Source organism: Sceloporus occidentalis, unplaced genomic scaffold, assembly GCF_023333645.1.
Source record: "Sceloporus occidentalis isolate IW3139 unplaced genomic scaffold, rSceOcc1.0.p SCAF_49, whole genome shotgun sequence".
Lineage (NCBI taxonomy): Eukaryota > Metazoa > Chordata > Lepidosauria > Squamata > Phrynosomatidae > Sceloporus > Sceloporus occidentalis.
Window position 1 is genome coordinate 6,363,236 of NW_028317029.1, and position 16,986 is coordinate 6,380,221.

Consider the following 16,986-nt stretch of genomic DNA (forward strand, 5'->3'; position numbering starts at 1 on the left):
CATCATTTGGACATAAGCGTCCGTAGCCTTCGCAGGCTCATAAATCACTCCGCTGCCCTGTTCTGTCACAAGTAATTACCAAGTCATACAGAGTCTCCGAGCGCCATTCCAGTGAGATATATACATATTAGTCTGATTTCTAGTTTTATCAAAAACAGTAGTTCTGGCAGAAACAAAGTGTATTTAACAGTATCTAAATGTCAATAACTAGGTAAAAGTTAACCCCTAAAGGACCGGGTCTATTTTATACTAAAGAACCAGAGCATTCTTTTTAGTTTTTTGGATATTTCCTAAACAGTTTTTTCTCTTTTTCTCATTTAGTACAAAGTGGAAATTTAAATTATACACAGTTAGTGCAAATGGGAAAAATACTAAAAATACATTTATTAACTGCCCTGATTTGGAAACCCCCCTATATTCCTTTGTTCATAAAACATTTTCATTTAGTGAATTTTTTTCCGATAAACAGACTGGAAAACATCTGAGATCCAACCCTCGACAAAGGCGTTTTGTTCTCGCATAAGTGGTCAACCTGTCCTGTATTGGTGCACTTTTTGCCTTTTTTTTTTTTGGTATACACCTTTTGTGTATATTTACAGTGGGGCAAAAAAGTATTTAGTCAGCCACCAATTGTGCAAGTTCTCCCACTTACAAAGATGAGAGAGGCCTGTAATTTTTGCCATAGGTACACTTCAACTATGAGAGACAGAATGGGGGGAAAGAATACAGGAAATCACATTGTAGGATTTCTAATGAATTCGTTGGTAAATTCCTCGGTAAAATAAGTATTTGGTCACCGACAAACAAGCAAGATATCTGGCTCTCACCTGTAACATCTTCTTTAAGAGTCTCCTCTGTCCTCCACTCGTTACCTGTATTAATGGCACCTGTTTGAACCTGTTATCAGTATAAAAGACACCTGTCCACAACCTCAAACACTCACACTCCAAACCCCACTATGGCCAAGACCAAAGAGCTGTCGAAGGACACCAGAAACAAAATTGTAGACCTGCACCAGGCTGGGAAGACTGAATCTGCAATAGGCAAGCAGCTTGGTGTGAAGAAATCAACTGTGGGAGCAATTATTCGAAAATGGAAGACATACAGGACCACTGATAATCTCCCTCGATCTGGGGCTCCAAGCAAGATCTCACCCCGTGGTGTCAAAATGATCACAAGAACGGTGAGCAAAAATCCCAGAACCACACGGGGGGACCTAGTGAATGACCTGCAGAGAGCTGGGACCAAAGTAACAAAGGCTACCATCAGTAACACACTACGCCGCCAGGGACTCAAATCATGCAGTGCCAGACGTGTCCCCCTGCTTAAGCCAGTACATGTCCGGGCCCATCTGAAGTTTGCTAGAGAGCATCTGGATAATCCATAAGAGGATTGGGTGAATGTCATATGGTCAACTGAAACCAAGGTAGAACTTCTTGGTAGAAACTCAACTCGTCGTGTTTGGAGGAGAAAGAATGCTGAGTTGCATCCAAAGAACACCATACCTACGGTGAAGCATGGGGGTGGAAACATCATGCTTTGGGGCTGTTTTTCTGCAAAGGGACCAGGACAACTGATCTGTGTAAAGGAAAGAATGAATGGGGCCATGTATCGTGAGATTTTGAGTGAAAATCTCCTTCCATCAGCAAGGGCATTGAAGATTAAACGTGGCTGGATCTTTCAGCATGACAATGATCCCAAACACACCGCCCGGGCGACGAAGGAGTGGCTTCGTAAGAAGCATTTCAAGGTCCTGGAGTGGCCTAGCCAGTCTCCAGATCTCAACCCCATAGAAAACCTTTGGAGGGAGTTGAAAGTCCGTGTTGCCAAGCAACAGCCCCAAAACATCACTGCTCGAGAGGAGATCTGCATGGAGGAATGGTCCAAAATACCAGCAACAGTGTGTGAAAACCTTGTGAAGACTTACAGAAAACGTTTGACCTCTGCCATTGCCAACAAAGGGTATATAACAAAGTACTGATATGAACTTTTGTTATTGACCAAATACTTATTTTCCACCATAATTTGCAAATAAATTCTTTAAAAATCAGACAATGTGATTTATGGACTTTGTTGTCTCATTCTGTCTCTCATAGTTGAAGTGTACCTATGGTGAAAATTACAGGCCTCTCTCATCTTTGTAAGTGGGAGAACTTGCACAATTGGTGGCTGACTAAATACTTTTTTGCCCCACTGTATATATATTGTCAAATGCTTGGAGCGAGGGCACTTATTTAGCGCAGCACTCTACTTAATCTATTTTGCTTATTTTGTTCATTTGGTGTGCTGTTCTAATTCTTACATTTCTACAGCTCTACAAGGATCATTGTGATGTTTTGACGCTATCGCTGTTAAAGGGGAAATGCCATGAAAAACTGTTTCTTACTAGTATCTGATTAACTATGAGATTTAAATGATTGTGCTGTTTTCAGACAGCGGAGTATTAGCCATTTGTATGTGTTCTAGCTCTGTTATCTTAGCCCAATCTACCAGACAAACACCCTTACCGCTTATCATCTTGCCTTGTGGTAAACAGTAGAATGACTGGATCTTAACTATCCCGACACTGACTAATGAATGACTACAGAGGAACTGACTTTTTACTGCGATGAAGAATCAGCTCAGTGTGGTGTTTGAGCAGAAAAAGTGACCCAGAATATCACATGGCTGACAGCAATGGCGGCCTCCAGGTCTGCAGATAGAGGAAGTTTATTGGTACAAAATGGCGTAAAGCCAAGTCAATGCTGACCTACATTACTGGATACATCACTGGGGTTTATGCTCAAGGAGAATATTTGTTTCCCGCGGAACTTTCCTTTTAATGCCAAGACCATCATTGCATATGTATGAATCTGCTGGTGCTCCAAATGTATATAGTGAATGCAGGTCTCTTCCCCGATCATTGACTTGCCATTGAGTTACGGAAGTAATGAGAGTGATGTAACTCAACAACACTCGACAAGCCAACACGGAAGCCACGTGCTCCTTCACTCTGCTGAGAACCTTGCTCTGTAAATAAATTCTTCTGCCATCCTATAAAATCTCCCCCTCAACCAGGAAACCGTAGAGAATATTGTCTGAAACATATTAAAATACTTACACTGTCACTTTCAATGTTCTGAAATAGTTTAGGATCGTCAAAGTCACACGACTCGCTGGTAGTCGGCAACTGGCTACGGAATAAAAACAAAATATCATATCAACAAAAAGTTATTTAACATAACAGCATTAGATAAGAAGTACCGTTCCAACACTTTGTTAATGAACTATGAATCCCAGACAGGTTACGTGTACAGACATGTTTTTAAGGCTTGATTTTATCGATACTCGAGTTATGTCCACATCCAAACAATTTGTTGTCGTCCCAGACAAAGGCTTTAGAAGGGAAATCACCATCACGACTATATTCATTAATTACATTTCCTACAGAATCGGGCTCTTGTTTTTCTATCAATGTCATATTTAAGCTGTGTCATTTTCCTCTCCGGAAGTTCACCACTATCTCCTCCCCGCCATTACATCGGCTATCAGGAATGATCAGGCACTTAACAAGGGGGAAACAACAATATGGGGAGGAATAGTCATTCAGAGCCTGAGAACAGGAAGTTAAGATGTCTTTTCCTGTGGTATACACATACAGTGGATTTTTATATTTATATTTATATATATATATATATATATACGGTATATAGCGTATTTTAATCTGTAATCACAGTAACATGGGTTTATTAAGTATAAAAATGTCAGGCCGCATTTAATAGTTTTTAAGGCATGAGAATTACTTGGCGTTAAGGATCTCATTGGACATCCAAGGTGATAGTTACAATATGTATCCACTAATTAATTAAACCTTCATGGACAGAGCCAAGTAAAATTTGGAGTTATTTGTCCCAAAATGAAAATGTGGTCTACCTCCATTAAGTCATGTAATTAGCACCAATAAACAATCAGTTTCTATAAATTGCATCCTGTTCTATTAAATAATTATGTTGCTTTAACGTTGTGAATTTTAACCATTTCCACACACTCTCAACGTACATCAGAGGTGGTGAAGTGCAGACTAGAACCCCCATAACATTTGGCTTGTCCCAATCTTAATGTGCGATTGCAGAGGTCCAAGGTCGACAAGGACACAGCAGGCTGATAACCTGGGAAGGCCACTGGAGGACAACCCGGTCAGACACTCGCATCTGCTGCTCATCATGCGAATACATTAGTGTGCGGCGTTGCTTCCCCAGCACTGTGGGTCAATGTTTCCAATCTTCTGCATTTGGTCACGCCCATTTCCCACCCAGGTTCTGCCCGCTTCCCACCCAGGTTCTGCCCATTTCCCACCCAGGTTCTACCCACTTCCCACTCTATGCCCACTAAAGTCTAAGTTGGCTAGCCCAAAATCAATTCACAATCCATTTAAATACACGGGCACCCAGGACCTATTAATGATCTTACTGCTTTCTTCTACAAATACCCCCATAAAGTAAGAGATTAGGTCATTCTCTATATTAAAAAAAACATAAACAGGCGATTTCGATTCATTCTTCATTTGCTTTAATCTACAAAGTTTTTTCCTTGCTGTTTTGTTCTTTACTTGAACCTGTGCTCTGCTGGGAAATAACCACTAAAGATGCACAGCATATAAAAAGTATCTGGCCAAATATTGAATGGTTGGCTTGGAATCTGGATGAAACATATTACTATGCAAAAGCTTTTTTTTTTTTTAAAGTACAAATACAAATTTTATACATTCTGCATACGGTTCTGGTGTCACAAAACATGATTTACCAGGTTTGTGGCTCATAGATACATAAAAATTATAGATGGGGAAGCACAACTGTATAAACAGATTACAGGGCTGTATTTTATGATAACGGGGTCCTGTGCAAACCCTTCCCTAGTGGGAACCCCAAAACAAATCATACAGATCTTGTTAGGTCATAATCTAAAACTAGAGGATCAGAGGTTTAGAAGTAAATAAGTATTACTTTACTGGGAGGGTTGTAGATATGTGGAATAGCCTTGCAGCAGAAATGGTAGAGGCTAATACAGCGAGGGGATTTTAACATGCATGGGATAGCCATAAAGCTATCCTGAATCTAAGACAAGACCAAGGACTGATTCAGGTAAAATGGGCACACTAGATGGGCTGCGTGGCTCGAATGTCAAACTCTGTTAATATGCAACAGTAGTACCTGCTGCCGACAGCCGTGGCGCCGTGACCCACAGTGATCCCTCCGTTCGAAGAAATGCTTGAATCAAGGGCAATAATCAAGGGCAAAAGGGGTAGTTGTACCATGGCCAGAGTTACCATAGGGGCCCAAAGCAGCTGTTCCTGGGCCAACACAGTTGTGTGCAAGTGCAACATCGGCTTGCTATGTAATGGAGTTACTCCCCTAAACGTCCAGAGAAGCCTCTGATTATAAATATTCCAATAAGCACTGGAAACCAACACTGACATCTGTTTATAGTCTCTAAAAAGCTTCGCGTGGATCAGGCAGCTGCTCATGTCTACGTCGCAGTGTAAACTTTTCAGATCCCAAAGGAGACATTTCGGACGAAGGTAAATGGAGAAGTTAGATCATTTTATCAATGATGAAATAGCCGTGCGCTGCCAACCCTTCCTCATATATAAAAGTAAAAAGTCATTAAACCTCTTAAGGAAGGATAGCATCCCGCGTTAAGGTTTATTTGCATTGCGATGGTCCTTTTTGGATATAAAATAAACACACTAGTCTGAAATGTGAAAGTGGATTCTATCTATAGGCTGCCAGGAGCTCTATAAGCTCTATAAGACTACTTTGCAGGGTTCCCTGGCACTAGATTAAGCAAAAAAGTAATTATGTGTAAAGAATAAACAAGAAGATTAAAGTCATTTTATTATACAAATATATGAATTTGCCAGGACTTATGTATTTCTTAAAGCAGCTCATTGGAAATGGAAGAAACAGAAATGTCTAACACTTACTATAGAGAGTCGTATAAATAGGCCAAGAAAGACTTTATAACAAAAGGAAGGAATAGATGTTTTATTCCACAAATCTTATGGGGGGGGGGGGTCATTTCAGTTCTGGATTCTGTTCATTGTTATAACTGACATTGTTCAGTTATTATAGCCTATGAGGGAAATACAATTAATTAATGATAACTATAATGCAGAGAATAGAAATAAGTCATCCTCACGTGAATTAACGTATTGCCAGTTACACGTGTCCTGCCAGTAAGGGGTTAAGCAAGCTGGCACAGCTGAACGCAGAATGTTATTTTTGTCTTGCGTGTTCCCTGCGTGTTGGATGTGTCATGAGACATGAGACATGTATGCACTACGGCAGAGCTCTTCACGTGAGCTCCAAGAGTCCACCTGCCTGGAGTACCTGCCGGGTTCCTGGTGCTGGGGCCCCACCATGAAAGCCAAAGGGGACAATTCATTGGCTTGAGAATGATCTATTTGGGCATGAAGTCCATGCTGTGCCCATCTTCAGAGAGCACCTTTCTCCTGTGTCGTAGCTCCTCTGTAGCCCCTCTCACCAGCAGATCTCTCTGTCTATATATATATAAATATATATACATATATAGCAAAGAGTCCATGTTTACAGGACATACAATTCAGCTATATGAATGGGAAGAGTGATTGTGAAGGGCTGTGGAGTCACATCTTTGCTCAGACACACAGGAGACATCGTGAAATATATTTACCTGAAATCTTGAGAGGAACGTTCTCTTTCAAATTCTGGAAAGTGCCTTCAAGACATAAGAACAAAGAACAACTGAAAACAACGTCAAACGATGCAGACGATTTTAGAAAAAAAAAATTAACAATTTTACGACCAATCCATTTGTATTGTTTCCTTATGAGTTACTTTGTACCTGTGATTAGCGAAGCATGTCTAACGTCTTAAAAAAGTAAACAAGTGTAGCTACAAAAAAAGCTGCTGCAGAAAGCTGCTATATGATGATAACATTTGTGTAAAATTCCCAAATTGTAAGGCCTCGCCCTACCATACAGGAAAGCTAGGTGAGGGCTTTGGGCACTGAGCTGGAAGAGGGCATCACGCCAGCTTCTTCTCTATGGTGGAGGGTGAACCAGCCCTGACCCCAGCTAGGCTTCACACGGACCCAGACATGGTTGGGTACTGAACATTTAAGAAAAGCATTGGAATAATATCTGCAGGCAGCTCGGGTGATGTTAATAAAATCCTGGACATGGCTCGTAGTTCTTTGTGAGTTCTCAAAAACCAAAGAATGAAAACATTTATCTTCTCCCTTTAACAAAACATTTGTCTTCTTCATCCTCTTAACAGTCTCGCACGGGTTTACATCGCGATTACTACAGATTTTTAGCTGTTTTGAGCAGCGTTTTCTTGAAGGCATATGAAACATATATTTTAATAGCGTATGAATTCGTTATTTTGATGTGGTGTATCTTTAGTTTGATCTAAGTTCGTTAGGTTCTTTTATTGGATTAATTAATTGCTGCTGTCTATGTTTCGGAGTCGTTAGATACAGTAATACCATTTGAGTGCCGCTTGTTTTATGCGTTACATTCCGCTATGTTATGAAATGTTCAATTTACTGGTAGTGAAAGGTGTGGAGGGGCGTGACCAATGAATGCGCTCCACATCACAGGTAGGAGGAGCATCCTGTATATATAATCCCCGCTTTCAGCTCATTCAGACTTTTTGCCCCTGAAAAAGCTGATGTTTGGCTCGGCGAAACCCACACCAGGGCTGTTTTTTTTCCTAACTATTTAACCTCTTTCTGATTTCTGGTCGGCTCGAAGCTGACCTTTATATCGAGCATTGCGTTCATTGGAAGCCATTCTAGACAGCTTCTACCTCTTGTAGGGGAGGCAAGCATGCACATTGGCCCCTTATTTTTAGGTTGACAATTTGGTTGATTACGTTTTTTAATCTATTTACATTACATTAGACTGTTATTGATGATATTAGACAATGTAGAAATCCCACATTTCCTACATTTCATTAAATTCAATCGATGAAGGTAGTGACCTTATAGTAATTTATTGGTTTAGTACTAGCATAAATTTATCATACAGACCATTAAAATTTGTACAATACTTATTGATACATTTGTGTAGTAATTTTGGTGGCATATTAGCCTGGTTAGTTTGTAATTAATTAAAAGTTAGGGTTATTTTGGACATATTGTAGCGAGTTAAATCATATTTACTTTGATTATATTTACGTTGCGTTACCCATTTGGAAATAATATGTGTCCTGGAAAACACAGTGTAATCACCAAAGTCCCGTTACATGATATTTATTGTCATCAAGTGGCTTCCCAAGATTTCAAATGGACAAAGTGCTTAGAGGCATGGTGAGTTTGGCAGCTATTAATCCAAGAAGGAGTCATGCAAAGAAAACAATATTTTGTACACAATCCCTACAGCATGTAAGAAACTCTACATACCCATAAGTGATTCCTCCGATACTGCATTTCTTGAAGTTCATAATGTTGCAAGTTAATGTTCCAGTTTTGTCAGAAAATAAGTATTTTACCTAAAACATGGATTATAGAATCAGTGAACAGTTTACTGTGAGGAGAACCAAACCAACAAAGTTTCTTCATAAAGCATTAACTCTTTAATTGCTGTAAAAGTATGTCGGTCATTGCATAACACAATAGGAAGGTTAACCTGTATATATATATATATATGCTTCCACAATGAACTCCGGCAGGCAGAAGAAACAGCCGAGAAGTAGCTCTGTAATGATGCCTATTCACCATGACTGCAAAGACTACAGGGGCTGATTAAGGGCAAGTCAATGATGGTGATCCATAAAGGTGTTGCAGATGTGAATAAGCATAGAATAAAAACACTAAGACCTGGAATGTATAAATGATTTTCCTGAATGTTACATCAACAAGTAGATCTATCCATCGACCAAAGTTTAAGGATAGGGATCAATAAACACAGGGAAAACTATTATTACTTCTATCAATACAAATAAGCTGTAGCAGAGTATATATAACGAGGGAACATGTTTCAGCCTAATGTTTTATAAAAGAATAATCATTTTTTAATGGAAAACCCAAAACATTTTGTTGTATAAGTCAGTTCAGTGTGACTGGTATTAGAGTATGAAGTGGACTTTGGGGATACACAGACTGATTCGAGAGTGCGAACTCCCCTTTGCAGTTCCCGGTCCACTCAGTTCAGAATGCTGAACCAGACTGAATGCAACATACAGGACAGACAAGGAAGACGCGGAACGGCTTTATACATTAAATAAGAAGCTTCGTGTGCAAACCTGGCCAAGCTCTTCATTCAGGTTTGACGTTCTAGCCATTGCAGGTGTATCTGTTTCTGCATAATACATGTCTCTGTCCTGCAAAACAATTTACATATCAGTATAACATTCAAAAAAATGTCATATGCTGTAATGATACAATGTTAAGATTGTAGTTCAGTTCATTAACATCAGAAACAATCATTTTTTTAATAGCATGATAAGTCTATATTTTAAGTCAACATATTAAATACTGTAAGTGGGGACGCTTTTTTAGGGGTAGACCACCGTACCGGCCTAATGGGCTCTCCTGTGGGCCACAGCCAGAGATCTCGCTTGTAACTGGCTCATTTAAACTACAAAGGCCCGTGCTTAGCTGGCACAGACCTTTAAAGTATCTTTCCCTGCACGGCCTTCTGAGGTGGAGGATGTAACGTTATGTCATGGCTTTCAGGACGGGGCACCTGCAACGATTGGAAGATGAGCACCCCAACATCATAGAATCAGGGCTGGCTGGGGGTGCTGCAAAAATACATCACTCTCTTTAAGGACTGTTTAATACTGCTACATGCAAAGCAGCCGAGCGTGAGTGTTGGTCCATTATGAATGTGTCCTTGATCGGGGCAAGGGGAGATGATTTCTGGAGCGAGATGCCTATATCTCTCAGATACCCTGTATGATGCATCTGATCCTCAAGAAGGGAAGGGAGGAAGGACTAAACTTCTAAGAAGAATGACGGTTTTACGTGGCTCAGCTGCCTGACACATAATATAGGAGAAATAACTTAATCAAGCATCGTATGTTTTGATTATTTCCATGACTTTATGATGTGTTTATTAAAGTCCTTTAATATGACTTCTGTCTCTCCAAGCCATCTTGGACCTGTACACAATAGATATAGAGACAGGTAGCCTCTTATCAAAGAAGTAGCCTCTACATACAATGTAGCTATGGATACATGTGTAGCTTTGTTTTGTTTTTTAATAATAATTAATCATCCATTGATTACAGAAGTCTACAGAGTTGGAGCCAAGCCAGACAGCAGTAACCCCTTGTATTGTAAATGACCAAATGTTACTTCTTGCTAGACTTGGGCACCAGGGAGCTCTTCGTGTTCGTCTTCGTGCTCGTCTTCAGGGGAAAAAAAATCTTCGTATTCAGCAAATATTCGCCTGTTCCTGTCTTCTCTTCAGGCGAATATTCGTGGACATTCTTCGTGTTCGGTTTTGCTTCGTTTTTTTCCGGTTAAGGGGTTAATACGGAGTTAACGCGTACCGCAGCTGCTCTGGCGCCAGGAGTTTAAATGTCCGTATGAGCAACTCTATTGGTCGTCAGCAGGGGGCTCGTCTGCCAATGGTTGATGGCAGACGAGCCCCCTGCTGGCGACCAATAGGGTCGTTCGTACAGACTGTTACAAACTCCTGGTGCCGTAACTTACCCTGCAGATCCCACTGGCCTCCCTGTTCTATCAGTTAAATGTCCGTACGAGCGACCAATAAAGTCGCTTGTATGGACATTTAACTAATTGAACAGGGAGACCAGTGGGATCTGCCGAGTAAGTCGCAGCATTTGGGTTAACTTTGTAACTTTCATTAGGGGTTAACTTTTTTTTAAAGGGTTAAGGGGCCGTGCGAGTGAGCCTACGGATTTCCGCTCCCGTTATCTAACACAGCATCGAATTGGTTGATGCCAGAGGAGGTCCCTGTAGGCGACCAATAAGCTCATTCGCACTGCCCTGTAACCCGTGACGGCAAACCTGCGGATTTCCACTTCCGTGAACTGCCCGATGCCGCGATGCCAAGGTAAGTTAGAAGGGGAAGGGACCGGGGAGAGTGGTAGACGAAGACGAAGACGATCACGAAGATCTTCGTGGTGTGTGTCTTCGTCTTCGCCTACGTTTTACCGCCGCTGTCTTCTATTCGGCGTGAATTCGGAACGAACACGAAAACGCACTCTTCGTCTTCGTTTTCATGTTCGCCCGAAGACGAATGCACAAGTCTACTTCTTGCTCATACATGCACATCTTCTACTCACCCAGTTGATAAAGAGAGCCTGAGTAAACTTCACAACTTCCAGGGTCACCAGAAGACTAATAGGAATCAGGTTGTTATACAAAATAATGAAAGTCAGGAGGTTGTATCCAAAATTGCTCGATATTGCTTCTGTTGAAAGAAATATAAAGAATATGTTAGACTTCTTCTGACTCAATTTCTGCTTAAATGATGGTTCAAATATCAATTTGCAACTGCCCATATGAAATCCATTCCTTTTCTGGGGATAAGGGAACATTCCCGCACTAGTTCCATATTTCATGAACACCAAAGCATTTTACTGCATGCAAATTGGTGCACGCAATCTTTACTTACGGATATGAGGCTCTGCCACATTCTCAGCCTCCCCTGGAGTCCTCTATATTACAAGCAGGAAGGACACTTACAAATATTGTAGCACTTCCATTGAACCCAAGAGTAGTGACACCAAATAACATTTATGCTGGTTGAACAATGCATGCGCCAATTTCAATGAAAAATGGACTCCTAACATTTCTTTCAACATTTCCTTTCAACATAGACCCAATATAAACTATTAACTTTGACTGAATATTACATTTTCTATTGGGCTAATTCATATATATATATATATATATATATATATATATATATTTAAATGTTCCTTACAGTTTGCAATACCATCTACATCACTCCAAGGCTCATATAGTTAATGGGACTTGAAAATAATGAGGTTCAGAGACTTTCCTGACATTCTATCTAGAATCATTCCATCTGGAACTCAGAAAATGAAACAATGCATTTACACTGGGTAGACTCCTGGTGGCCGGGAGTTCCCCTTGTTGCGTAAATGCTTATCACTGCTCATGTGATATATTTTTATTAGAAAATGCATGGTCTTCTGTACACAACCCACGTGAAAATATACTGTTCTAGCTGCACTTACAGATAATCCTGACTCAACCAACTCATCCCCATCCTAGCCGCCCTCTCCTACTGTTTCACTTCTCCCTCAACCACTGACTAGATTGTAAGCTCAGAAGAGCAGGGCCCTCTTCTCTTTTTGTATCATGGCTTGTTGGTTTGTTATCGTTGGCTGCTGCGCAGCAAGTTTCTACTAGACTTGGGCATCAGGGGGCTCTTCGTGTTCGTCTTTGTGCTCGTCTTCGAGGGGGAAAAAATCTTTGTATTCCGCGAATATTCGCCTGTTCCTGTCTTCTCTTCGGGCGAATATTCGTGGACATTCTTCGTGTTCGGTTTTTCTTCATTTTCCCGGTTAAGGGGTTAATACAGGGTTAACGCAGCTCTGGCGCCAGGAGTTTAAATGTCCGTATGAGCAACTCTATTGGTCGTCAGCAGGGGGCTCGTCTGCCATTGGTTGATGGCAGACGAGCCCCCTGCTGGCGACCAATAGGGTTGCTCGTACAGACTGTTAAACTCCTGGTGCCATAACTTACCAGGCACATCCCACTGGTCTCCCTCCCTGTTCAATTAGTTAAATGTCCGTACGAGCGACCAATAAAGTCGCTCGTACTGACATTTAACTAATTGAACAGGGAGGGAGACCAGTAGGATGTGCCGGGTAACTTGCACCATTGGGCTTTTAAAACCCCAATGCTGCAACTTACCCTGCAGATCCCACTGGCCTCCCTGTTCTATCAGTTAAATGTCCGTACGAGCGACCAATAAAGTCTGCCGGGTAAGTTGCAGCATTGGGGTTAACTTTTATTAGGTGTTAACTTTTTTTTTAAAGGGTTAAGGGGCCGTGCGAGTGAGCCTATCGGTCGCTTGCACGGCCCTTTAACCTACGGATTTCCGCTCCTGTTATCTAACGCAGCATCAAAGGGGTTAACGGGAGCGGAAATCCATAGGTTCGCTGTCAGGGGTTACAAAGGCAGTGCGAGTGAGCCTATTGGTCACCTGCAGGGTCTTCCTCTGGCATCAACCAATTGTTTGATGCCAGAGGAGGTCCCTGTAGGCGACCAATAGGCTCATTCGCACTGCCCTGTAACCCATGACGGCGAACCTGCGGATTTCCAGTTCCGGGAACTGCCCGATGCCGCGATGCCAAGGTAAGTTAGAAGGGGAAGGGACCGGGGAGAGTGGTAGACGAAGACGAAGACGATCACGAAGATCTTCGTGGTGTGTGTCTTCGTCTTCGCTTACGTTTTACCGCCGCTGTCTTCTCTTTGGCGTGTCTTCGGAACGAACACGAAAACGCACTCTTCGTCTTCGTTTTCATGTTCGCCCGAAGTCTAGTTTCTACCAAGTTTGGCCCCATGGTCTTAACGATGGATTGGACAGGTTTTACCGGAGAGACCATTTGAGTTTCTGCTGAATTCAATAATAAACTGGGTGTTCAGTGATTTCAGCCGATCCCAGGCCAGCTGAATTTAGTGGCTATAGTATACGCCGTGTTAATTACCTAGATTGTACTACAGACAGAGATAATATGTCTCATAGTGAATGCCATTGCAGTATCATCAGTAACAGATATGCAAATAGTAGGTAAAAGAACAATCGGGTTGATTAGCACAGCGGTAGCATAGTTATTTTCTAATCTGACAAGTGAATAAATCTACTGTGGGATAAAATACATTTCCAAAGTCAACAAATTTCAAAATAGATTTGTACGGTTTCACAATTTCCATAGCACACTGTTCTGTTTTCTATATTTAGCCCAAAACGTGGTGTAAAATGCCCATGTAGCATACTACAGTCAGCTTCATGTAAGGCTAATTTACATAGTAACATAGTAACATAGTAACATAGTTCATAAGGTTGAAAAAAGACCAAAGTCCATCAAGTTCAACCTATAACTGTGCTAGTGGCTTAACAACCCCAGAGGGCAACCAGAGAAACCTAAAGCAGTGATCCTGGATCCACGTTATATGTTCAAATAGAGAACAGCAGCCAAAGTCCAAGGTAATGGCAGAAACTTAGAAAAAATGGCATTCAGTGTTTAGGCAGTGAGGGTGGAGGAGAACAGAATTGGGGAAAGTAAGAAATAAGACAGGTACAACTTACACAAGGCCTGTAAGAGTTTTATACATTTCGTAAAGTCTAAATAATAAACATAAATACCAAATGTAATAACTCAGTATGAGCCACAAACATTAACTAACGGATGGCTGACAAATAATATTTCTATACTTATCAAATTATGCTTTCAATGCCAGATCACAATAACAAATGATGGATTACCATTACTGCCCAGATACCAGTTAGTTTCATCGTATTTTCTGTTCCATAATAAAGCTCCGACTGAGCTCACCAGAGCCATCACCAGAAGGATGCAGAATAGGACCAGGATTTGCACATTTGTCACTTTTTCAACATTTGACCTTTTCAGGGGTGCTTTCGTCGAGTTCTGGATAACAAGACAAACATAAAAATATTCTTATGATATTGTTTGTAAAATATGGATTGCTTTATGGAAAATAGGAATGCACTCAGAATATAACTTTGCTTATATAAAACTACCGTATTTGCTCGATTATAAGACGACCCCCCAAAATCTTAATATTAATTTATGAAAAAAAGAAAAAGCCTGAATATAAGACGACCCTATAGGAAAAAACTTTTACCAGTAAATGTTAATTCATGTAAACTATGTGAACAATTTTTTTTTTAATAAAAGCTATGATTAAGAAAAATATTTTGTTTTTATTTCCTTTTTTTCCTTTTTTATTTTTTCAACCTGCCCCCCCAGTTATGCACATCTGCCCCAGAAATGCCTTATACCCCCTATATGCCACTGTGCCCCATGATATGCATTTTAATCCTCTAAATGCCACTGTGCCCCATGATATGCCTTCTGGCCTCCTATGTGCCACTCTGCCTCCAGAATTGCCTTGGCATATAGGGGGTTAAAAGGCATTTCAGGAGGCAGAGTGGCATTAAGGGGGTTAAAACGGCATTTCACAGAGCACTCTGCCTCCAGAAATGCCTTATAGCCCCCATTTAACACTCCCTCTACACTCTGCCCGGACTAAGCACCGGGGACTCAGAAGTACCGGTAAGTGGGGAGGGGGGGAGACAGGAGGATCCAGGTCCCCTGCATCGCCTCGGGGGATCTGGATCTTAGTCTCATAGTCAGACCTAGTTGAGGTCTGATTACAGGACGACCCTGATTATAAGAGGAGGGGTATTTTTCAGAGCATTTGCTCTGGAAAAAACCTCGTCCTATAATCGAGCAAATACGGTAATTGCATTCACAATCATTTAAGGCTTAACATCTATGGCACAAGGATAAAATGGGCATTATTGATCACACACAAAGAACTTCTGGAAGAAGTTAATTCGGCTCATTGCTAACAGGTGTATAAAATGAAGCCCATAGGCAGCCATCTCCATAGACAAACATTGGCAGTGGAACGGGTCGTACTGAAGAGCTCAGTGACTTTAAACATGGGGCTGCCATAGGATGCCACCTTTCATGGGCGTAGGAACCGGGGGGGACGGGGGGGACAGATCCCCCCCAGTAACTCATGCGGGGGGGACCGATAATTAAGAACCCCCCCCCCCAGGCCCGTAGGAACCCCCTCCAATAGAAACGCCTCAAATCCGGCCCGCGAGACCTCAAGGTGCGGCCCGCGTAAGATCGGCAGCCAGGGCAACCGATCTTACGCGGTCCGCACCTCAAGCCCTGCTACTTACCTGTGGGAGGGTCTTCTGTACTGCACAGAGGAACCGGAACCCAGCAGAGTTCACGTGACATTACATCACATCCTCTGTGCAGTACCAGAGAACGCAGAGGGAGGCCGCGCCCTCTGCTGAAGCCTGTGAGCGGCATCGAGGAGCTGCAGTGCAGGTAAGGGGGTGGGGAGGGTGTTTCAATGAGTATGCGTGATTGAGGGAATGAATCTGTGAATGAATGAGTATATGAATGAATGAGTGTGTGTGTGATAGCATGGATGTGTAAGTGCTGGAACCTAGGCATGATGGGACTGTGATTGCTGTTAGCAATCACACTCCTATCATGCCAAGTCAGCCAGTACATGCTGAAACCTAGCTAGCTGCCCCCCTTGTGTATTGATGCTGCCAGCAGTATGGGGTCTGCACATCACTTACAGGCACCCTGTACCAGCATGTACGTGCTGCCTGGGTATGATAGGAGTGTGATTGCTAACAGCAATCACACTCCTATCATGCCAAGTCATATTGCTAATTTTTTTTGTCCAATTGTGGTGTGTTACCTACTTTTATTAAAAATGTGAGTTTTTATTATTTTTTTTAAAGGTGGGGGGTCATTTTCGGTTTTGGCTAAGTGAACCGTGAATATTTTGGTCCAGAATTTTCATTTTAGTGCATCCCTAGAATAAATAGAACTATTTCATTTTTAATTATCCTGAGTCCTGAATTTGTAGTCACAAAACTTTCTAGGCCCAGAAATCAGTGAGAGGAAAAGTAAAGGTTTTGTGTCATTTACTTTATTTTAATCTGCATATTTTATTAAAGGCCATATTTTCTCACAGTGAAAAATGAGTGCGGCCCGCGCACGTATACAATTCTGATGAAGTGACCCACTGCAGAAAAAACTTGGACACCCCTGGGGTAGACAGTGAGAAGGGGGGGTAGGGAGAGGGTAGCTTGTAAGAAGGGGGGGTAGGGAGAGGGTAGCTAGTGAGAAGGGGGGGTAGGGAGAGGGTAGCTAGTGTGAAGGGGGCGATAGGGAGAGGGTAGCTAGTGAGAAGGGGGCGTTAGGGAGAGGGTAGCTAGTGAGAAGGGGG

General features: G+C 41.8%; 1 protein-coding gene across 2 annotated transcripts in view; it reads right to left on the bottom strand.

Moving 5' to 3' along the window:
- The window catches only part of LOC149288965 (phospholipid-transporting ATPase IB-like), a 232,119-nt gene that overhangs the window by 186,465 nt on the left and 28,668 nt on the right, over window positions 1–16,986 (bottom strand). For both annotated transcript variants that reach the window (XM_089491122.1, XM_089491123.1), the window contains exons 10-15: window positions 14,459–14,624; window positions 11,280–11,407; window positions 9,267–9,344; window positions 8,425–8,513; window positions 6,691–6,735; window positions 3,101–3,173 (exon numbers count right to left, since the gene is read on the bottom strand). In XM_089491122.1, coding sequence (XP_089347248.1) covers window positions 3,101–3,173; window positions 6,691–6,735; window positions 8,425–8,513; window positions 9,267–9,344; window positions 11,280–11,407; window positions 14,459–14,624 — 579 coding nt within the window. The remainder of the gene's footprint in view (window positions 1–3,100; window positions 3,174–6,690; window positions 6,736–8,424; window positions 8,514–9,266; window positions 9,345–11,279; window positions 11,408–14,458; window positions 14,625–16,986) is intronic.